At 43.5% G+C, this 24604-nt stretch overlaps 1 protein-coding gene across 5 annotated transcripts in view; it reads left to right on the top strand.

Annotated features, from left to right (window-relative positions):
• PARG (poly(ADP-ribose) glycohydrolase) overlaps window positions 1-24604 on the top strand; it is a 133449-nt gene that overhangs the window by 77895 nt on the left and 30950 nt on the right. For all 5 annotated transcript variants that reach the window (XM_034777229.1, XM_034777228.1, XM_034777226.1 and 2 more), the window contains 3 exons: window positions 11528-11607; window positions 15402-15462; window positions 18904-18979. In XM_034777229.1, coding sequence (XP_034633120.1) covers window positions 11528-11607; window positions 15402-15462; window positions 18904-18979 — 217 coding nt within the window. The remainder of the gene's footprint in view (window positions 1-11527; window positions 11608-15401; window positions 15463-18903; window positions 18980-24604) is intronic.

Raw genomic sequence — 24604 nt, 5'->3', positions numbered from 1 at the left:
AAATATTTTAAAAACCTTATTTACTTTACATACAACAATAGTTTAGTTATATATTATAGACTTATAGAAAGAGACCGTCTAAAAATGTTAATGTATTACTGGCATGCGAAACCTTAAATTAGAGTGAATAAATGAAGACTCCGCACACCACTTCTGAAAGGTTTCCGACCCCTGGTTTAGGGGCTTATCCGAGGACCACTATAAAAAAATAGGAACCTTTTCACTCACTTCCATTGCCTTTGAATCAGGCCCTGAGTTTCTAGAGATGTTTGAGCCTCAGATGAATAGAAGTTTCGTGTCCTAACTGTCTCAACATTGCAAAGAACCAAAATGTTTCTCTCATTCTATGTTTTGTATTGCTAAGTGATTTTAAAAAGTATGGCTGCTATACCATATTTTAGATCTGTACTGACAAACTCACTAATAATAAGCCTGCAAGATTATGAAATGAATCATAGCATATTCATCCAGTATTTTCACTCATTGTGGGTTTTTTCCCCCCACTTAAATTGCCACTCCAAGACTTAATTTTGTGAAACTCTTTGATTTGAACCAACATTAATTGTGATGAATTCAGAATTATTCTGATTGGAGTGGGCAGGGATTTGGGGCTAGTGTCAGGGTTACATCTTTATTCACAAGTAAGTATGGGACCACTGGCTTAGGGAGATGCACTGATTTATATTCTCATCCAACTAGCCTTTGCCCATGAAATCCTTTTTTCCACTTATCGCCATGGAAAAAAGCTCTAACAATGAAGGCTTTATCTTAAATATAAACAATTAGATTGGAAACTCAAAGAAAAAAATATTTTATATACACAAACTTCTTGATTGTAAATATAACTCTCCATTGCTTTAAGAATGGAAAAAATACTGGAACTGGGAGAAGGAAATAGGAAATCAGTTCATAGATTCTAAGGCCAAAAGGGTCCATTTGATGATTAGCAAGTCTCTCATGTTTAGGAAATCCACCCAAATACTTCTGAAAAGATGCTCTGCGTTGGCCTGAACTCCACTCCATTGAAATCAATGATAAAAATCCCATTTACTTCAGTGGGAAAGTTAGGCCAACACTGAGGACTGCTGTTCCAGTGCTTGGCTTTTCCTATACAGGAGCTGTCTGTTATGCTGAATCATGGTTGGCTTTGTGAGGTGGACAGCCATCCATTGAACATTTGGTTGAGATTAACAAATTTATTTGCAACCGAAACATTATTTCAATTTAAATTGAAGAAGAAGAAAAAGACTAGTGTGCGCATTATTAGTCTTGCCCTGTCTCAGATAAAGGGCACAAACATTAAAATAAAATCACAAGGTTTTAGAGGAAAAACCTTTAACACATACCTCATTTATTTTTATTTTGCTGCTTTGATTTGCTCCTTCAACTTGCCTCCTTAGCTCTGCAAGCTCTGTACTTTATTAGTGCCTGCAGTAACACCATTTTCTTCTTCGAGTGCTTGCTCATATCCATTCCATTAGGTGTGTGCGCGCCGCGTGCACGATCGTCGGAAGATTTTACCCTAGCAACACCGGCGGGTCGGCTGTGGAGCCCCCTAGAGTGGCGCCTTCATGGCGCTGAATATATACCCCAGCCGACCCGGCGCCCCCTCAGTTCCTTCTTACCGCCCCTGACGGTCGTTGGAACTGTGGAGCGCGGCATAGCTGATCTCCACTCTCCCTAGCGTACTTAGTCATTCAGAGTTATAGTTATAGTTGTAGTTATAGTGTTTATAGTTCAATAGTTTAAACTTGTTATAGTTGTTATTATAGTTTAAGGGGTTAAGGGGGTCGTCTCCCCCTTTCTTCCCCGGCCGCGGGCCCGGGCTCATGCCCAACGCTCCCGGCTTCAAGCAGTGCGCCTCCTGCGCTAAGCCTATGCCAACGAGCGACCCGCACGACTCCTGTTTGAAGTGCCTGGGAGAGTCCCACCAAACAGACAAATGCAAGATCTGTAAGGCCTTCAAACCAAGAACCAAAAAGGAGCGGGACTTTCGGCTCAGGCAACTCCTAATGGAGGCGGCACTTAGCCCGGACACTCCTTCCACGGGCCAGACTCCGACGCCTAGCACTTCGGTGCGCAGTGCCCCGGCGGCACCGGCTATGACGACCACGCGAGTGGCGTCAGACAAGCCTCCCCGGCACCGGACCTCGTCGGCACCGCAAACACAGCAAGTGCCGCGGCGCCGGTCATTATCCCCAGGGCATAAAAAAGCCCATAAGACGGGGACGTCCGTGCCGAAGGCGCCGGCTCCCCCAGTGCCGGGGGTAGAGCCGCGTCCGCCGGTGGAGCAACGGAAACAGGCGCCTCCAGCACCGTCGACTCCGGCGCCGAGGCCGTCGAGTCCGGTACAAATAGCGTCTCCACCGAGGCCGGCGGTGATACAGTGTCTCCCGTCGACTCCGGAGACCTTCGAGGCGGCGAGAGACTTGATAGCTCTCACGGAGCCGGCACCGCCTCAACCACCGGCACCGACTGCACCGCTGACTCGCCCGGTACAGTCAAGAGGGAAACCTGCCTTGATGCGCCCTCCATCACAAGGGCTGGAACCTCGGCGCCGATCCAGGTCCCGAAGCAGGTCCCCACGCCGCTCGCAGTCCCGGCACCGAATATCGCCTCGGCGCCGGTCGTACTCGCGGTCAAGATCTTCTTCGCGGCACCGCTCTACGTCTCGGCACCGATATGATCGTCGGCACCGGTCAACGTCGAGACGTAGTTCTCGGCACCGCCACGCTCGACGCTCGACGCCGAGGGGCCGATCCCGGCACCGGGCATACTCTAGGTCCTCGTCGAGGTCCAGATCCGACTCCCGGCACCGATGAGGTCATCGGCACCGGTCGCGGTCCCGGCACCGATCGCCGGCACCGCACAGAGATAGATCATCTCCGGACCGGCACCGTGCGGCACCGCAGACCACGGGGATCGTTTCATCTTGCGCGGCACCGCCATGGCCGTCAAGATCGGCATCTCGCTCATCGGAGGACCTGTCGAGATCGGCATACCCCCCTCAGGGACAGGCCGAGGAACGAGACTTGGGCCATTGGCAGGAGAGGGCAGAGGACCACCCTCATGGACCATCTCACTGGTCGTTTTGGACCCCGTGGGCGTACCACCAGGAGCAAGGGGCTTCACTACTATCGACCTCTCGCTCGGGTCACTCGGCCAGAAGGGCCCCAGAATCCACCATCTCTCGGCCTCCGCCTGGAGGCGTAGGGGCTTCTGTGTCCACACCACCCGACACCGTGGACCCAAGTACAGGTGACGCTCCGACCCAAGACCAGGGGGACCGGGCCCCCCCCTTGGATCCACTACCGCCGGAGGCGTCCTCCTCCTCCTCTCCGGATGAGGCAGTGGCGGGCACTTCATGCACGGGTCCCCCTCCGATAGATCTTCGGGCTCACCAGGATCTCCTCCGCAGGATGGCCCGTAACATGGACCTGCAGACGGAGGAGATAGTGGAGGTGCACGACCCGATCGTGAATATCCTTGGATCGGATGCCCCATCGAGGGTGGCGTTACCCTTGATCCGCACGATCCAAACGAACGCGAATACGATATGGCAGACTCCTGCCTCCATTCCACCCACAGCGAGAGGGGTGGAAAGGAAATACTTTGTCCCATCTAAGGACTATGGGTACTTGTACACACACCCCCAACCGTGTTCACTAGTGGTGGAATCAGTGAATGCACGAGAGCGCCACGGCCAGCAGGCTGCAGCGCCAAAATCAAAAGAGGCTAAGCGGCTTGATCTGTTCGGCCGTAAGGTTTACTCAGCCGGAGGGCTACAACTTAGAGCGGCGAATCAACAGGCGCTACTGAGCCGCTACAATTTCAACTCCTGGAACTCTATGGGGAAGTTTAAGGAGTTGATTCCCCAAGAGTCCAGGGAAGAGTTTGGAGCCATGGTCGAGGAGGGTAAGAAGGTGGCTCGGACCTCCTTACAGGCCTCCCTGGATATAGCGGACTCGGCCGCAAGGACCCTGGCCACAGGTATCGCTATGCGCAGGACCTCCTGGCTCCAAGTCTCGGGTTTGCCCCCTGAATTACAGCAGACCCTACAGGATTTGCCCTTTGAAGGACAGGGGCTGTTCTCGGAGAAGACGGACTCTCGATTGCAGAGCCTCAAAGACTCCAGGACAATCATGCGCTCCTTGGGGATGCATGTTGCGGGTCCCCAGCGCAGACCATTTAGGCCCCAGCCTCAACGTTTTTACCCCCCTCCACCTCGCCAGAGACAGGACCCTGCCAGAAGGCGAGGGCGAGGTGGTAGGAGAAGATGGGCTGGCCCTCAACCCGGTCAGAACCAAGGGCCACCAAGACCACCTTCAGGTCCTAGACAGAACTTTTGAAGGTGCGGTCGAGGACGGCGCCCCAGTCATCCCCCAGGATCCAGCTCCCTCCTTTCGGGATCGCCTCTCCCACTTCCACCGTGCTTGGTCCCTTATAACTTCGGACCGTTGGGTCCTCCGCACGGTGGAGAGGGGATACGCTATCCAGTTTTCTTCAATCCCCCCCTCCTCCCCCCCTTCCCCGTCCCTCTTCAGGGACCCTTCTCACGAGCAACTTCTTATACAGGAAGTTTCTACGCTCCTGGCCATGGGGGCCATAGAGGAGGTTCCGATAGAGTTAAGGGGCAGGGGATTTTATTCCCGTTACTTCCTGATCCCCAAGTCCAAAGGAGGTCTACGGCCCATCTTGGACTTGCGCGGACTCAACAAATTCGTAGTAAAGTTGAAGTTCCGCATGGTCTCTTTGGGGGCCATTATCCCTTCCCTCGATCCTGGAGACTGGTTCGCCGCCCTCGACATGAAAGATGCATACTTTCACGTTGCAATTTACCCGCCTCACAGACGCTTCCTGCGATTCGTGGTAAACACGGTGCACTACCAATTTGCTGTCCTTCCCTTCGGCCTATCCTCGGCCCCAAGAGTGTTCACGAAATGTATGGCTGTCGTGGCAGCGTACCTTCGTCGGCAAGGGGTACAGGTGTTCCCGTACCTAGACGACTGGCTGGTGCGCGGTCGCACCAAGGAGCAAGTTCAAGCTCACGTCCACAGAATAGTGCACACATTCAACGAGTTGGGCATCCTACTCAACAAGGACAAATCCACTCTAGAACCTACCCAGAGAATAGAATTCATCGGCGCAGTTCTAGACTCCAGACGTGCACAAGCCATCCTGCCAGACAACCGCTTTGGCACCATCACGAACCTCATTCAAGGGCTCAAGGCCTTCCCAACTACCACGGTGAGGTCGTGCCTTACCCTGCTGGGTCACATGGCTTCCTGCACGTACGTAACCAGGCATGCCAGACTTCGGCTTCGCCCGCTCCAAACCTGGGTGTCATCAATATACCGTCCACATCGGGACAGCCTGAACTTGGTGGTCACGGTCCCGAACTCGATCCTGGCCTCCCTCACCTGGTGGCTAGATCACAATGTGGTCTGCGAGGGGATGCCATTTCACGCCCCACAACCCTCTCTGCACCTGGTCACAGACGCGTCATCTCTGGGTTGGGGCGCCCATCTCAACGAACACCATACCCAGGGCCTGTGGACTGCATCCCAGTTAGCCCTGCACATCAATGTTCGGGAACTGATGGCGGTACGCCTGGCGTGCCAGGCATTCCTCAATCTCCTACGTGGCCGCTGTGTGTTGGTTCTCATCGACAACACCACGGCCATGTTTTACATCAACAAGCAAGGAGGAGCACGTTCGTCAATTCTATGCCAAGAGGCCATTCGCCTGTGGGACTTCTGCATCGCCCACTCGATCCATCTCACGGCATCGTTCCTCCCTGGAGTCCAGAACACTCTAGCGGACCGACTCAGCAGGTCCTTCCAAACGCACGAGTGGTCTATCCGTCCGGACATCATACATTCCGTCTTCCAGAAGTGGGGGTTTCCCCAGATAGACCTGTTTGCATCCCGAGACAACAGGAAGTGCCACATGTTCTGCTCCCTACAAGGTCGAGCTCCGGGCTCCCTCTCGGATGCGTTTCTCCTTCCCTGGAAAGACCACCTGTTTTATGCCTTCCCTCCGTTTCCTCTGGTCCACAAGGTACTGCTCAAATTGCGCAGAGACCAGGCACAGATAATTCTGGTCGCTCCAGCGTGGCCGAGACAACATTGGTACACCACACTGTTGGAACTCTCGGTTCAGACACCGATCCCGCTTCCATTATGTCCGGATCTCATATCTCAGGACCACGGTCGGCTGCGTCACCCCGACCTGCAATCACTCCACCTCACGGCGTGGCTGCTCCATGGTTCACCCAGGCAGAGCGGCAATGCTCACACTCTGTCCAACAGATCCTGCTGAGCAGTAGGAAACCCTCAACACGGACCACGTACCTGGCCAAGTGGAAACGGTTCTCCTGTTGGTGCGAACAACGAGCCACGTCCCCGTTGCAGGCACCCATTCCTCTCATATTGGAATATCTCCTCTCCCTAAAACAACAAGGGTTGGCGATATCTTCAATTAGAGTTCACCTGGCCGCTATATCGGCCTTTCACCCAGGGGAACTCGCGTCCTCGGTATTCTCTAACCCGATGGTTGTTAGATTCCTCAAGGGCTTAGACCGGACATACCCGCAACAGCGTCATCCCGTCCCGACGTGGGATCTCAATCTGGTTCTCTCCAAACTCACAGGTCCTCCATTCGAACCACTAGCCACCTGCTCACTTTTGTACCTATCCTGGAAGACAGCCTTCCTCGTAGCCATCACCTCAGCAAGGCGAGTTTCTGAACTCAGGGCGCTTACATCCGAGCCCCCTTATACAGTTTTCCATAAGGATAAAGTACAGCTTCGCCCACATCCTGCCTTTCTCCCTAAGGTGGTTTCTCCATTTCATATCAACCAGGACATATTTCTCCCGGTCTTTTATCCCAAACCACATGCCACTCGCCAGGATCAACGTTTGCATTCCCTGGATGTACGAAGGGCCCTGGCCTTCTATATTGACCGCACAAAGCACTTTAGAAAGACGACGCAACTCTTCGTTGCAGTGGCCGACCGAATGAAAGGCTCACCGGTCTCCTCACAACGCCTATCCTCCTGGATTACGTCTTGCATCCGGACTTGCTATGACCGGGCAGGTGTCTCAGCACCGCACCTCACCGCTCACTCCACGAGGGCCCAAGCCTCCTCGACTGCTTTCCTGGCACATGTTCCGATACAGGACATTTGTAGAGCGGCGGTTTGGTCATCAGTCCATACGTTTACAGCCCACTATGCACTAGTGCAGCAGTCCAGGGACGATGCTGCATTCGGATCAGCGGTTTTGCACACAGCAATGTCTCACTCCGACCCCACCACCTAAGTTGGGCTTGGGAGTCACCTAATGGAATGGATATGAGCAAGCACTCGAAGAAGAAAAGACGGTTACTCACCGTTGTAACTGTTGTTCTTCGAGATGTGTTGCTCATATCCATTCCAAACCCGCCCCCCGTCCCCACTGTCGGAGTAGCCGGCAAGAAGGAACTGAGGGGGCGCCGGGTCGGCTGGGGTATATATTCAGCGCCATGAAGGCGCCACTCTAGGGGGCTCCACAGCCGACCCGCCGGTGTTGCTAGGGTAAAATCTTCCGACGATCGTGCACGCGGCGCGCACACACCTAATGGAATGGATATGAGCAACACATCTCGAAGAACAACAGTTACAACGGTGAGTAACCGTCTTTTAAAATGGGGGGGTACAAGTAAAATTTATTTTCCTGAAGTCCTTGTTTACAGGTTTCTCTCCCCCCCCCCCAACCCCCAGATTAGTGAAACCAGGACTAGAGGCTAACCTTCCCTTCTCTTCCCCCATCCCAATTAATTTTTTTATTGAATAATAATTTCCCAGTAAAATTAATCTGTTCACATTGAATACGCCCTCTTCACATAGTTCTTATGTAAGTCTTTTCTAAATATGAAAAATCTAACCCATTTCAATACTAGAAGGCTGAATTCACCTAAAGCTTTCTGCTTTTGAAGCAGGATTGTCTTTGCGCTATGTGGAAGTAGATGAATAACATTCTGTCACGTTGCATTCCCATTCCCAGCCAATTTTGCTATACTTTAAGAATGGTTTTCAGAAATGAGATCTTAAGCCCCAAGGGCTTCTACTGTATCTGACATCTTTTAGTGAACTTCTAACTCAAGGCATATTGCTTCCAAAGCCCCCTATGTTCTTCCCTCCAGACAAATTGCATTATGTGTTACCAATAACAATGCCATGTCATTTTATAGGAAACCAAATTAAGCAATACAAGTGCAGGTTATTGGAAGCTAGATGATTTCAGTAAAAATAGTATTTTGGTTAACACTGAAAGAATGCATTCACTTAATAGCTAAAAGTATGGAAGTTTCTTTTTATAACTTAGATTTTCATAAGTGGATTTCTATATGTCAGTAATAGCCCTCTAGGTAACTTAAAGTAGAGCTTTTCTTGGTTTTGTTTTGTTTCTTAATCCAGAAGAAAGGGTAGCTGGTGGTGTCTTCCGCATGCAATGAAATTTCTGAAGGACAATGTTACATTATTTTCATTCCTAACATGATTATTACAAGTGTAAGTAGATAAAATTCAGTTTTGTCTGGAGGAGTTGGATGGCTGAGGGTATTGGGATTTGGATTTGCAGCTTTTCACTTCTTGGTTCCTAGTGCCAGTCCAGTCCAGATCAGTAACAAAACAAAAACCAACCCTCTTTAATATCTGCTAGTCCAGGCAGCCAGTATGTAATGAGTTAGTAGTTTCAGCTGCAATTCCCAGAGGACAGGTTTCTTTTGTTAACATTACAAAATCCCTGTAAATAGGACTTATTGGTGTTCTTGTTTGCAATCTCATCAGACATCCCAAGCCTGGAATAGATATAAAAGCAAATGAATTTTTCACCCCAGACGTGATCTCTACAATTCAGAGTTCAAAAGTATTAGTGGTATAACATAGAAGCTTGCATTCCTGCTGCCCATGCTGTAGCTCTTCTGTAGACAGATTCTAGTTTCCACGATTGTCAGTCTGGTACGTTTCATGAGCACTAAGTTCATGAAAGAATTTTGAAATGGACGAGCAAAGTAATAACAATATCAGTGTAATCTTCTCCCATCAATATTTGTCAATCCTGAGCTTGGAGAAAAGAAGGTAGACTCCATAATTTGTGCTGCTTTCAAATTCTGCATTTTAAGTGCAAGGGACAAAGTGTGCGCTAATATTGGTCCCAGTTCTGCTATTGGATCTGTATGGGTAGACCATTGTGTTTGTGTGGAATCAGATTGACTCCAATGGGATTCTGCACAAGCCCCTGTGTCCACCCACGTGGCTCCAGGTACAGAATGACATATTGGAAACTTCTGGTTTTTCAGTTCTCAAAAACAAACAAACAAACACAAAATTCCCCAAATTTATGGTCTCTTAAAATATTTCGGTGAGTTAATTCATCTCTAATTTAAAATATTGAGTTTGTGTTGGGTTTGCCATTTTCTGAATTTGTAGATGTACATGAGCTCAGATCTGTCTCTTTATGAAATGGTGTATTTAGTCTTGTAGGGATGAGGTTGTTGTCCAAGAAATGCTTTACCAGCTTTTCTGTGGAACAAACATTGGCCTTGGTGCCAGTTTTTAGTTAGCAGTAAGGAAACACGGAGATGGCAGATTCTGGTTGCCAGAAGCAAATAAGGAGTTTATTTCAATCACTTTGCATTCCCATTCCCAACCAATTTTGCTATACTTTAAGAATGGTTTTCAGAAATGAGATCTTAAGCCCCCAGGGCTTCTGCTGTGGGGAGGAATAGCTCAGTGGTTTGAGCATTGGCCTCCTTAAACCCAGGGTTGTGAATTCAATCCTTGAGAGGACCACTTAGGGATCTGGGGCAAAATCAGTACTTGGTCCTGCTAGTGAAGGCAGGGGGCTGGACTTGATGACCTTTCAGGGTCCCTTCCAGTTCTATGAGATAGGTATATCTCCATATGTTATCTTTTATATATTAGTCCTTTCTTTCATTTTGTGGTCCATGGTAGCACAAGGGGGCATTTGAGGAGTGGGAGGCAGTGGGACATGTGGTTCTAATTAACCCAAGTTAGGGAATGAGTGAGTCATGCATAGATGAGTAGCTAGTTTGGCAGTTGAGGATAACTTACTTTTTAATTATTATCATGTAAATGATTTGTTATCCACAACTGTCCTCTTACAAGCTGCTGTTATAAACTTACCAATGCTAGAGCAATTGGGGTAGTTTATGTATATTGTATTGCATTTTGAAGGAACTAACCATGTTGAGGAGTAGTTGTAGATGATCTGTATATTACAAACCAAATAGAATGAAAAAGAACTAGTGAAACATATGCCCTTTGTTACATTGACCACTTTGTTTGTATTTTGTATGCCTTTTCCTCACTTGTCATCTGCCTTTTGTCATTTTAGGACCCAATCCTGCAAACAAACATGTAATTTTTCTCACCTGAATAGTCCTACTGAAATCTATGGGGAATACTTCTCTGAGAAAAATTAGAGGTGTTTCTAGGGGCAGGGACTGTCTTCCTGTATGTCTTTACAACTCCTGGTATATTTTGGGTGCTTTTGCAATATAAATAATAATGTAATGGAGGATAAGTGGGGGGAAAAACAGAAAAATATATTTATAGGTTTTTTAACAGATTTCTCTGAACTTCTAGTTCTAAGGGCACCTATTTCTAAGGAAACTGATAACATATTAAAAGGTTTAGTGGCTTGGAGGACTGAAGATTAAAAGGAGATCTGAAGCTTTAGTTGTGTACCATTATCTCATTAAGGATTTTTTTCCCCTTTAAAATAAGGATGGTAGTATTCTTGCATTTAATTAATCAACCAAAATAATTCTTTGTTTGAGCCACTTAATACTAGTGGGATTAAATTAACCCCACTCTGGAGGGCCAGTGCAAGGCTATCTGCACTACTTAAACTCTGTAGAGGTTCCCCAAGGCTGTCCACTGGTTGAGCAACCATGTAAGTATGCCTCATGCCCCCAAGGTGCTACTGAAAAGGTCTCTGCATTCAGCCTGCATAGACCAGCATGTAAATACAACACTGAGGGCAGGCCAGGGGAAGGCTGTATATCCACATCCCATACAAATGCTGTGGAAGGTCTGTGGTTTCGAGCTTGTAGACTGGAATAATGGCTGTGGAGGGGCCTTGGAACCTGACACTTAGTTGTTGGATGGATTTTTTTTCTCCTCAGTCTCTCTACTTCATCTGCTTAAGGCTAACGTATTTGGGCTTTATGCAGGCAAAGTGGATTTTAACTAGAGTGTGTAAGTAGTACTAATTGATAAGGAGAGAAAATTATGTAACTAACCTCTGATTTACAGCCCTCTTTGAACAGAGAAATCACATTTGTTTTCCATGTTACTTTTCAACTTAAATGAGTGTGACACTTTTATCTTATTAAACATCTAGAGAAGCCTCTATTACTTTCAAAATCCAATCAGATCACTGTTATTAAACAGCTTAATTATTACTCTGTGTGCCATTGAAACTAATTCAATCACTTTTATATCTTTCTTTTTATTCAGATTGTTTGAAGGGCGGTCACCAAGGAAGCCTGAGAAGCTTAAAACCCTTTTCTGCTACTTTAGAAGAGTCACAGAAAAAAGTATATCCTCTTATTAGTTCATTTCTTTTGAATGCTGTGAAAAATGCAGCTTAGTTTGAGCTGCAAAGCAAACACATAAAGAATGTATAATAAATGGAAAAATCTGTAGCAATACAATGTTATGGAGAAGGTTTTTAACAAAGAAGTCAAGAAATTGAAAATACTGGTTCCCACAGGAACTGTAGCTTTGCACTGAGGTACAGAATATATAAAGTGTTGAATTATTATGTAAGATGCTAACTGCCATGCACATGCGCGCGCGCGCGTGCTCTCTCTTTCTCTCACACACTTATTTTAACACTTTGTGTATGTGTATGTGAGAGGATGCAGTATAGTTGTAGCTGTGTCGGTGCCAGGATATTAGAAAGACAAAGTAGGTGAGGTAATAATTTTTATTCGATAAAATTCTGTTGGTAAGAAAGACAAGCTTTTGAGCCACACAGAGCTCTTCTTCAGCTAGGAGTACCTTTCCCACACCTGAAGAAGAGCTCTGTGTGGCTCGAAAGCTTGTCTCTCTCACCAACAGAAGTTGGTCCAATAAAAGATTTTTACCTCAGCTACTTTGTTTCTCTAATATGCGAGAGCATGGCAGTTAGTAGAATATTCAGTAATTGAAATATATATATTATCTTAATTATTCCATATGCTGCTAACTGCCATTCTCTTTCTTGTCCATAAAAAGAGAGAGAGAGCACTCACGCACATAGCAGCAGTTAGAAGCATATAAATACACACTCACTGTCAAAATAATGGTTTCCAGGGAACTATAACTTTGAATTTACTGGCTTAAGTGCATCCAAAATCTCAGCTCTGATATTGCAATAATGCAGCTTTTTTCATTTTTTCCCCAAACACTTCTATCCCCTTCTTCCCCCAAAAGCTCATAAGAGAGCTGACCCGCATTTAAAATAAACCCACTAAATGAGCGACGCAGCGAGATATTGGGCTCCCTCAACTCCCGTGGAACTTAATTGGATTTTAAGGCATGCAGCCACCTGGCAGGATGATGCTCAGAATGCATTTGTGTAGCTGGACACTCCAGTAAGATTATATAAACTATCTGAGATTCAAGTTAATATACCAAGTGTACTTAATTGAAGCTTCTTACATTGTCATGGGGTTGCACATTCACATAAACTTGTAAAAATACATATATATGGCTGAGCACTCATTGTAATAAACATGTACCTATGATGCTCTAGTTGTATGCATAATCATTAAGGCCGAGATTTAATCATGGGTATTTTTAGTAAAAGTCATGGACAGGTGAAGGGCAAAAAACAAAAAATCACGGCCTGTGACCTGTCCATGACTTATAGCGTAAATACCTCTGATTAAATCTATGGGGGGAGGAAAGCCCTGGGCAGCCAGTGGCAGCTCTGGCCACTGCTGGAGAAGGGAGGAAAGTCCTGGGCAGCTAGCGGTAGCTCCGGCTACCCCAGGATCACTGCTGGGAGCCCCTGAGCTGTGGCTGTTCCTGCCGCCCTTGGGACTACTGCTCAGGTGGTCCCCGGGGCCAGCCGCATCAGCCACTGCCCGGGGCTGCCACAGCAGCGTCTGGTGCGACTGCCTGCAGGACATCCAAGCAGCTAGCTGCAGAGCTGCTCTGGCAGCGGACGGTGTGGCTATCCCCAAGGCCACCCAAGCAACTGGCCTCAGGGCCAGTTGCTCGAGTAGCCCTGGGGTCAGCCACACCAGCTGCTGCAGAAGTCACGGAGGTCTCAGGAAGTCATGGAATCCCTGACTTCTGTGACCTCCATGACAAACACGGAGCCTTAGTAATCATTCATATAATATATATCTTAATTATATCTGAAGTATCATATCTTGGTCTGGTGTTAAAGAATTTCTGATGGCATACTCCATATAAACATCATGATGTTTTCTACTCTTAAAACTTTATTTTAGAAAATCATTTGTTCTAACATGTAAAGAATACTAATTTTCCTTCATAACTAACTCATACCAAGTCAGAAGCATTTGTTTTTTTAAAAAGACATTTTTAAGGTATTCAGGTGCAAAATGGCATATAAAAAAAATACTTCCATACTTGGGCCTAAAAAAGGTTCCCGTTTTATCTGACTCAGTCATTCTTTTGACTTATTCTTCCACCATGCAAACTAGTAGAACCACATCCTATCCTTAATATACCCACCAAAGTCTCATTGATGTCAATAGATGTTATTCACACAGGTCAAGAGTAGAATGTGACCCATGCATGTAACTTTTTGTGTATAGCTTATTGCATTTTTACACGTGAGTGAAAAGATGTTTACATGCAAACTGAATTACAGCAACCTCTTACTTCTAAGTTATACAGCTGCTCCGCCTCTTTCTATATACTTAAAACCAGTTGGGATTATGTTCTATGTAACGGGTTAATTGGAATTTTTTACAATATAATTCCAAATAATATTTAATGGGATTCTCAAATGTTCTTCCTTGAATTAGTAACTTGTATTTCACTTTCAAACAGACCCTGTCTCTCCCCCCCCCCCTTTTTTTTTCTCTCTGTATAATGATTTAAGACTGAAGTAATTTAGCTCTGGAAATGAGTGGAAATTAAATGTTTAATTCCCCAGCCCTTTTATTATAAATAGTAATTGAGTTCCTTGTAACAGAATACATTGGAGTATATGTAAACCAAAGCTTAGTACTCAAAGTGTATGCTTAATTTGTGAAACGTCACCTCCATAATATCACAGAACCCTTGTGGGGAAACACTTGATTAATACAAGACCTTCTCTCTAAAAAATTAAGCTAACCTTTTTTTTGTAAAAGTCTTTATAGCCTCATAAAATTTCTAACAGTATTACAGGAATATTTAACACTTTCTGGGGAATATGTTATGCTTTGCACAAAAGTAAGAGTTCTTAGAGAATAGAGGTTTTAAAATATGTTTTTATTGAGATGACACCACCATTGTCTCTAATAGTTTCTAATCTCTTACTCTAAGAATGCTTTTCCATAGAAAACAGGGAATTTCTTTCTAGACAAAGAACAGATTGAATAAAATAAGTTTCTTCCAAATATTCAAAAACTGATTTTTTTTGTTGCTGCAACTAAAACACATTTTTAGTGAAATAAAAGGAAGTCACAGAAATAGAGGTAATCTCTTATAATATGCATCTATTAGTGACCCATCTTTTTTTCTGTTGAGGGCTGGAGCCCTCCAGGAATCTTCCTATTTCCTATCTCATATGCTTCAAGAGATAATGAACTTCCTTACTCTGGAATCCATCAGTCCTTCATGTTAATTAGTTACGGTTCTTGGTTGAAAACATAGGGTGCTGCCCTACTACAAGCATGTAGTGCTTCATGACCTGCTCACTGAAGCCTGCTCAGCGTCTGAACTCTGATTTTTTTCCTATGGCAACACATTCTGCTCTCACCTGAGCTACCAAGCCAGTCTGATGATGATTAAAGTTTAAGTGGAATAGCTGAGAAACAACATGTCATACCCCCACTTTACTTCTGCTGGCTGATAAAAAGAGAAATAGATGTAAAAAGAAGTGGAGACAAGGAGGTGAAAGTTTGATCATCATATATATTTCCTTCAGTTTGAACACTAGCCCTGTCAGTGAGGAAATCAAACTTAAGTTTTCCTTTTAGGAGAAACAAACATTTATTTTAACGAGCATTTTTATTTTAAATTGGTTTTAAATGTTCCTGAGTAAGAACCACATGTGTTGTAGCCTTAGTTTCTGAATGATTTTAAGTGGTGAGCTTTTAAAACTTGAAATATACAGCTGATAATTTGTTTTACTGTTTTTTTGTTATTTTTTTTTAAATAGAACCAACTGGATTAGTAACGTTTACAAGACAAAGTCTTCAAGACCTTCCAGACTGGGAAAGGTAAGTTAAACACATCTCTCAGTGTGAGTAATTGTTTTACTTGGTTGTGATGACTTAAGGCCTTATGCAACTCCCAATAAAGTCATAGACTCCTAGTGACTTCATTAGGAGTTGGGTCAGGCTCTTAATCATTACAAGGGACACTATTTTGTATGAATCTTTGTTATTTTTATTCATCAAGTCTAGAAAAAATATCAGCTGAACCGATGCAAAAGCAAAAAGGGAGTTGTTTCAGTCTTCCGTAGAAGTAGATAATTTTGTCAAAAGTGCTAAAATTTTGTAAAATAAATTTTTAACTTGAGCATATTTATGTGCTTCAGTTACCTCATTTCATTTTGTTTGTTCATGATTTAAATGAATATTTAAACAGTGATATTTCCATGAAGATTTGCAGGTATATATGTGGGGATGAGGTTAGCCTGGGTGTGATGGTTCATCTGAAGCAGCAATGACAGAAACTCTGATGCAATATGGCTGACAGCCAGCATGAAAAATTTGATTTGTTAGCTTTTTCATTGGCTAGTGCCATGTCATCAGCAAACAGTCCAAGTAAGATGGTGGCTGCTTGTCTGGGAATGTGAAGTTTTAGATTTAAGCGAAGTTTTTGGATGTTGGAGTTTTGGGGCTGGGAAGAGAGGCAAGAAATTGGGGAATTAGGTGTGTAACCCTAGAATCAAAATCTGTAGATTTAGGATTATAGATATAAATACTAGTTAAGATTTAACATTATATATTAAATTTGTATCCAAAACTGTAAATAGCACAGTGTAGAATTACTGGCTATTCCATGCTCTTTCTTTTTTTAGACTTACTTTAATAATTGGTGTTTATTAAAAAAAGAAAAATCTTATAACTGTAGTAGTTATAATAGTTACTATCCCTAAAATGTGCTAAAATAACTAGTGTGTACATTCACTTTTAATTTACTTGCTATACAATGCATATTAACTATAATCTAAAAATGCACCCTTGTTAGACACATAAGGTCTGATTCTGTATCTTGCAAATAGCATGTCATGGATTTCTTGTTAGTTTTACCAGTTCTTAAATATACTATAGTTAGTATATGATAAATGGATCCCCAAGCCCTAAAGGGCATACAACAAAAGTTATTTTAGAAGGTAATCCCATTGAAAGTAGTTACTCAGGGTAGGAGCTGACATTGCATTCCCTTGGCACTCACTGCTTGAGTAATTTTGTGCTGTCTCTTGCAAAGAGATTGACTTCTTGAGGTGATGGTGGCACAGTGAATTGTAAGGAAAAAGCACTTAGCTTGCTCTGGTTTCAGGATAAATATGCAATGATTACTGAGAAAGACTTTGAGGTATGACAAAGGAGAATTAAGCCACCATTTAAAAAAGATGAGTCAATTCAGAATGCAGAATCCTTGAATTGCAGAAGTAAACAGGTATATATGTGCTGGGCAGAAAAGATGCTGGCATTTTGGGGTCTAAAACATTTTTTAAAAATCTATTAGTATAAGTCTCAGAGTACATCAATTCATGCATGTTTAGTAATAACAGAGTACACATGCTTCTCCTAGTCTTCCAGGAAACTGCATACCCTTACAATTGTATATGTCAAGGGTCAGATCTTCAGCTGGTGTAAATCAGTTTACCTCCATTGACATTGACTGGTGCTTTGCCAATGTACTCAGATGAGGATCTGACCCCAAATTATTTTTCCTAATCTGTCTAAATGTTCTGTAAAATGATTTTGTCATATTAACATACTGCTTCTTTGCTCTATCTGTGTAACTACTATTTAGGGGTATAAAATATGTAATTGTATGCTATTAAAGGTTTTAAAATTGGTGATTGAGGATGTAGACATGTTTCACATTAATCTCAATGGGAGCTGAATGGCTAATTTTTTTTTTTATTTTTTTTTTTTAACAGAAAGGTGAAACATCATTTTATTTCTTGTTTGTTAAAGTGAGGAATCTAAGCCATCACTGATATGAATGTACATCAGTTTATGTACTAGCTTCTCGTACAGAATATTCTGTTTCTTAATATCCTGCTCAAGTAGAGAGTAGATTTATGTCCCTTGTAAATCTATTAATGGATGATTGTAACTAATACAGCTTAATTTAAACCTCTCTCTTTTTTTTTTTTAAATTCCACTATATTATGGTTAAATGTCAGTGACTTTCTTCAGTAAGTCAAAAGATTTAATACCGTTATTAAAAGTATATGGTAGATTAGAATATTCTGTCCACAACACTGGTGATCATAAAATTAAGTGATTATTTTAATTTTACAATTCTGGATGGAAATTAATGATCAAAAATGATCATTCTGATCAAAATAAGTCCAAATTTGTGAAAACCCAAAGAGTAGTTGTGAGCTGGAGAGTGTAGTTCAGCAGAAATAAAATGGCAGCGAGCAACAGGATTTTTCAACAGCAGCAAATCTTTATCAGCATAGATCAAAATAAATTACCATTAGCATAAAACAACAACAAAAAGATCCCCCCAGGTGGGGTTCACTCAGGCTATGGCTATACTCCAGCTTAAATCAACATAAATTATGTTGCTCAGGGGTGTGAATTAGCCACACACACACCAAGTGACATAATTTATGCCGATTAAAGTGCTGGTGTGGACAGTACTATGTCTATGGGAGAAGCTTTCTTGCCAACAGAACTGTCGCCACTCATGGAGACTGGAGTAATTAAACTGATGGGAAAGCTCTTTCCCGTCGCCTTAGAATGGCTACACATATTGTTTATTGCAGCCGCTGTAAGCTCTCTAGTGTAGCCATAGCCTCAGTACCTGTGTGGAGCCCTGCTTTCCAACAGACATTCCTCTCTTCTGTTTTTCCAGCATTCCTGCTTATGTAGCTGTTCACATGAGTTACTGTGTAACAGAAAGGAAAAGGGAAGCTGTAGTTAATCTTTTGTGTACTGGGGCACAGGTGGTGCCCCTGCACTCAGCGACATCTAGGAGTATCAGAATTCTAAGCCCAGATCTGCTATTCTCTTGTTCTGTGGCCTTGGGCGAGGAACCTAACTTCCGTTTCACCATCTATAAAATGGGAATAATAAAACCCAATTCACCAAGTGGTAGTGAGGATTGACTGATGTGATCATAGGGAGCGGATATCATTGGATGGAAAGTACTATGTAAATGCAGAGTATTCATTTTCTTCACCTCCCACTTCCCTAACTCATATCTGACTTTTGTCACGTTGTGCCAAATTCTACTCTAAGTTATCCTGGTCTTAGTTGTATATCTGGAGTATCCCTTTGGAAAGTAAACAAAGCTTTTCATTGAAGTCAATGGAGTTACTTTGGATTTACACTAATGTAACTGAGAACATAATTTTGTTCATTTATTTTTTTGCAGATTTTTATAATGGAGACTTTTACATTTGGTGATGTAGTTAATTGATTCTCTGTAAGGTAACACTGTATCTATATATATTTTTAAAATTATAGATCTCATAAAAAACTGACCAGATTGTATGTCACATATGAGGGCACTATAGAAAGCAATGGACGTGGTATGCTACAGGTAAGTGTCTAATAAAAATATGGCTTTATGCTGTGCTTTTGGCCCTGCTTTTGATGACCGGGTAGTTTAGCAAAGCTATTCATATACCTCCTTGGTTTTTGTGTTTTTGTTTTTAAGTAGTGATATTATACCGGATAAAAGAAACAACAAAACTGATCATTTTGAAAGCCTTAGTAGTGTCAATATTCCCCAGCTCACCTTGTTTTTCACATGTGTCCCTGTTTCCAAAACCATTTGACAGAAAATCACAAGACCTGGACAGCTTCAGGTCCTTCAGTTCAGACATGGATTGAAGATTGACAGGAGAGGAGTTTCCAGGGTATGATCTTGACAGGGTGTCACAGTTTTCAGTTTATTTTTTAAAAGCTGTTGCTGTGCCCCATCTGGTGACCAGTTCAGTAGTTCAAGAGGCTCTTTCTGCTGCCAGCATAGTTGCTTTGGTCTGAGAGCCAGTCAGCTAAAACTGATTGATAAGCAGAATGTCTCCTCCATATCCATAAAGAAATATTTAGTTTTGTTTGAAGGGGTGACAAGTTTAGCTTTTAGAGTTTAGTATAAAACTTTGTGTTCTGTCCTTTTTATCAACTTACATTATCCTGTCATTTGAAGTTGCTTTTAGTTCTTGCAATCCCACTTGAAAAGGGGAAATACAGTCCTTGCCTAGGGGAGAAAATAGATCCATAAAGTTTGTAACTGGAACTACAAGGTTGCTGGATAATATCTGTTCAACGAATTGTGTTCAACGGGGGATCTCCATGTGGTTTGGAGTCCTCCACAGAATTTTCCATGGGGAGTGACCCTTCAAAAAGGTCCTAGCAACTCCTGCTTACCAGCACTAGTGGCCAGATGGAGTCTGGAAAGTCTGTCCTGCTCCTGTGGAGCAGCGCTAGGGAGGTGGTGCCTTTATCGCCTCAGAGGCTCCAGGGTTGTCAGCTGTTCCATGCTGATTCACACCTGACACCTGCAGTGTTTAGGAAACCCTCCGGGCCCCAGTGGCCTCCCAGGAGGAAGGGGGCATCATTACATGTGTTGTCTGAGCGCATTATGAAAATTGTGCAAGAACATAAGAACAGCCATATTGGGTCAGACCAAAGGATTATCTAGCTCAGTATCCTGTCTTCCGACAGTGGCCAATGCCAAGTGCCCCAGATGGAATGAACAGAACAGGTAATCATCAAGTGATCCATCCCCTGTCGCCCACTCCCAACTTGTGGCTAACAGAGGCTAGGGACACCATCCCTGCCCATCCTGGCTAATATCCTGTGTGTGTGTGTGTGTGTGTGTGTGTGTGTGTGTGTGTGTACACATTGTTTACTGTATATAAAATCTTGTGTTCATATATGTACACACACATAAAAAAATATAATAAACAGAAATATATATATATATATATGTGTATATATACACACACACACAAAAAAATATAATAAACAGAAATCGATAATGCAAAGTAGAAGGGGGGAGATGAAATATATAAATATAAAAAGGTATGTGCCCAGGGTTACTCTTTCTATGGGACAGCAAATATTAAGAGTGCACAGAAGATAATGGTTTGCTAGGTTAACAAATGCACAACAGGATGGTTCCCAAACATTTATACTTCTATAAATTCCCTGTGTAACCATATGAACTTATTAGTGTTACCCTTATCTCTCCTCACCTCCCTCCTATTTTTTGTCTTGTCTTGAATTTAAACTGTTAGGCTCTTCAGAGTAGGGAGAGACCATGTTCTACCTTTTTGCTTGTACAGCAGCTAGGACAATGGGCCCCTGATCCTGACTGGGGGTCTTTGAGTGCTACCACAGTATGCACATAATACTATTATTCTTCAAATTATCAATAATAATAGTAAATTAACTAGTTATTCCAGGCAGCTCTAAGATATTTTAGTTGTTAACCAGTAGGCATTAGTGCTGCTCCAATATTAGCCACAAGCAGACACACGATACTGTACCCAATGATGTGACCCAGCACGGCATATCCTGTGTCTCAAGTGAAAGCATCACCACAAGTAGATTGCTGATATTTTAACATGAGGAAAATTCTTCTCCTTGAAGCCCTTCGTACCTTCATTAAATCCGAGCAGCCAGAATCTGCATGGAGATGATAAACTTAAAAACTACACAGAAATATTAATTTTTCTTCCTTCTCCTTAGTCACCCATCCTGTAACCCCAGGAGGGAGGAGGAAATTATGCTGATACTTTTATAATGCCTTTTATGTATTGTATAAATTTACACTCAGCTAAAACAAATATACCCTGAGGGGTGGTGATATTCCCTTTTTCTAGCTATTTAGCTTTTTACGTCTGAATAAACAGAGCAGGTAATCAGTCTGCTTGGATTAAGAACTCTGACAAAAGATTTTGGAGAATTTTCATCTGAGTTTTATATACCACAGTCACTTTTAGCAACACCTCAACCGCTAACTGTCTATCAACATTTTCATCATAAGTTTCAGTAGGGATTTGTTGTTATTTTGGCTAGTTGTTTCAAAGCCTTGCCTTTTAGAGGTTAAAAATCACTTTAGACTTGACACTTAATATGAGTTTGTGGTCCAAGGGGATTTATTTCTTCTGCCACCCTCTCATTTTGGTTGAACTCTTATTATCTATTATGAATTCAGTTGTCTTAAGAGAGATGTGGAAAAATATAGTGGCATTTGAAAGATTAGGATGGAATAGCATCCTTTTTTTATAAAAAGAACAAAACTATAAATTATATGCTGGTCACTAATTTATAATGTAGACTCATAGGCTTTAAGGACAGGGGGGACCATCATGATCATTCAGTCTGACCTGCACACTGCAGGCCACAGAACTTCATCCACCCACACCTGTAATAGATTCATAACCTGTGGCTGAGTTACTGAAGTCCTCAAATCATGATTTAAAGACTTCAAGTTACAGAGAACCCACCATTTGCTCTAGTTTAAACCTGCAAGTGACCTATGCCCCATGCTGCAGAGGAAGGTGAAAAAACCCCAGGGTCTCTGCCAATCTGACCTGGGGGGAAATTCCTTCCTGACCCCAAATAGTGGCAAGACCCACCATCCAGACACCTGGGATAGAATTCTCTGTTGCAACTCAGAGCCTTCCCCATCTAGTGTCCCATCTCTGGCCTTCGGGGATATTTGCTACTAGCAGTTGCAGATGGGTTACATGTTATTGTAGGCAGTCTCATCATACCATCCCCTCCATAAACTTATCAAGCTCAATCTTGAAGCCAGTTAGGTTTTTTGCCCCTACTGCTCCCCTTGGAAGGCTGTTCCAGAACTTCACTCCTGTGATGGTTAGAAATCCTGTCTAATTTCAAGCCTAAACTTGTTGATTGCCAGTTTGTATCCATTTGTTCTTGTGCCCATATTAGCTGTTAAATAACTCTTCTCCTCCCTCGTATTTATCCCCCGCTTGTATTTATAGAGAGCAATCATATCGCCCCTCAGCCTTCTTTTGGTTAGGCCAACTAAGTTGAGCTCCCTGAGTCTCATCTTATATTGGCAGTACCTCCCAACTTTTGTCATCTGCAAATTTTATTATCAAGTTCCCACTTTTTGCGCCAAAGTCATTAATGAAAATGTTAAATAAGATTAATCCCAAAACCAATCCCTGAGGAATTCCACTAGTAACATCTCTCAGCCTGACAATTCACCTTTCAGTATGACCCATGCTAGTCTCCCTTTTAACCAGTTCCTTATCCACCTTTCAGTTCTCATATTAATCCCCATTTTATTGAATTTAACTAATTTCCCATGTGGAACTGTATCTAATGTTTTACTGAAATCCAGGTAGATTAGATCCACTGCATTTCCTTTGTCTAAAAAATCAGTTATCTTCTCAAAAAAAAGAGATCAGGTTGGTCTGGCACGATCTACCTTTTGTAAAATCATGTTGTATTTTCTCCCAATTACTGTTTATCTCTATGTCTTAACTACTTTCTCTTTCAAAATTTGTTCCAAGACCTTGCCTACAATTGAGGAAACTAACAGGCCTGTAGTTTCCCAGATCACTGTTTTTCCCTTTCTTAAAAATAGGTAATATATTACCCATTCTCCATTTGTAGGGTATGACCCCTGAGTTTACAGATTCATTAAAAATCCTTGTAATAGGGCTTGCAATTTCATGCGCCAGTTCCTTTAATATTCTTGGATGGAGATTATCTGGGCCCTCTGATTTGGTCCCATTAAGCTGTTTGAGTTTGACTTCTACCTCGGATGTGATAAGTTCTTCTTCCAAATCAATATTTCTATTAGCCAGTCTGCCACAACCTCTAAACTCCTCATTATCCTTATTAAAAACTGAGGCAAAGTGTTAATTTAGGTGTTGAACCATGCCTAGATTATCTTTAATCTCCACCCCGTCCTCAGTGTTTAGTAGTCCCACTTCTTTCCTTGTTTTCTTTTTGTTTATACGGCTGTAGAGCCTTACTATTGGTTTTAATTTCCTTTGTAAGGTCTAACTCTGCTAGGCTTTTGGCAGTTCTCACTTTAGCCATATACTTTCTGACCTCCAAAAGGTAGCTTTCCTTTCTGATCCATCCTATCTTCCATTCCATATTGGCTTTTGGCTTTCTGCTTTCTCTTAGGGTATGTCTACACTACGGGATTAATCCGAATTTAGATAATTCGGATTTGAGAAACAGGTTGTATAAAGTCGAAATGAGTGCGGCCACACTAGCACAGTAATTCGGTGGTGTGCGTCCAAGTACCGGGGCTAGCGTCGATTTCTGCACCGTTGCACTGTGGGTAGCAAATCCATAGCTATCCCATAGTTCCCGCAGTCTCCCGCGCCCATTGGGATTGTGGGTTAAGATCCCAGTGCCTGATGGGACAAAAAACATCGTCGCAGGTGGTTCTGGGTACAGTCTCACTTCCTCCCTCCCTCCCTCCCTGCATGAAAGCAACGGACGGCAGACAACCATTTTCGCGCCCTTTTTCCTGGGTGGGTGAACACTGCAGACTCCATACCACGGCAAGCATGGAGCCCGCTGAGGTCAAGACAGCACTCATGAATATTGCAAACACCTCGCGCGTTCTCGTGGAGTTTATGCTCAGCCAGGACCAGAAAAACGAGGAGAGGAGGCAGCGGCGGCGGCAGCATGATGAGGACATGGACACAGACACGGATACAGAATTCAGTGAAACCACAGGCCCCGGTGCTTTGGAGATCATGTTGTTAATGGGGCAGATTCTATCCATGGAACGCCGATTCTGGGCCCGGGAGACAAGCACAGACTGGTGGGACCGCATAGTGTTGCAGGTCTGGGACGATTCCCAGTGGCTGCGGAACTTTCGCATGCGTAAGGGCACTTTCATGGAACTTTGTGACTTGCTGTCCCCTGCCCTGAAACGCCAGAATACCAAGATGAGAGCAGCCCTCACAGTTGAGAAGCGCGTGGCGATAGCCCTGTGGAAGCTTGCAACGCCAGACAGCTACCGGTCAGTCGGGAATCAATTTGGAGTGGGCAAATCTACTGTGGGGGCTGCTGTGATGCAAGTAGCCAAAGCAATCACTCAGGTGCTGCTACGAAAGTTAGTGACTCTGGGAAATGTGCAGGCTATAGTGGATGGTTTTGCTGCAATGGGATTCCCTAACTGTGGTGGGGCAATAGACGGAACCCATATCCC

This window comes from Trachemys scripta, chromosome 7 (assembly GCF_013100865.1).
Source record: "Trachemys scripta elegans isolate TJP31775 chromosome 7, CAS_Tse_1.0, whole genome shotgun sequence".
Taxonomy (NCBI): domain Eukaryota; kingdom Metazoa; phylum Chordata; order Testudines; family Emydidae; genus Trachemys; species Trachemys scripta.
Note: the sequence above shows the minus strand (reverse complement) of the source record. Positions and strands in the feature narration are given on the sequence as shown.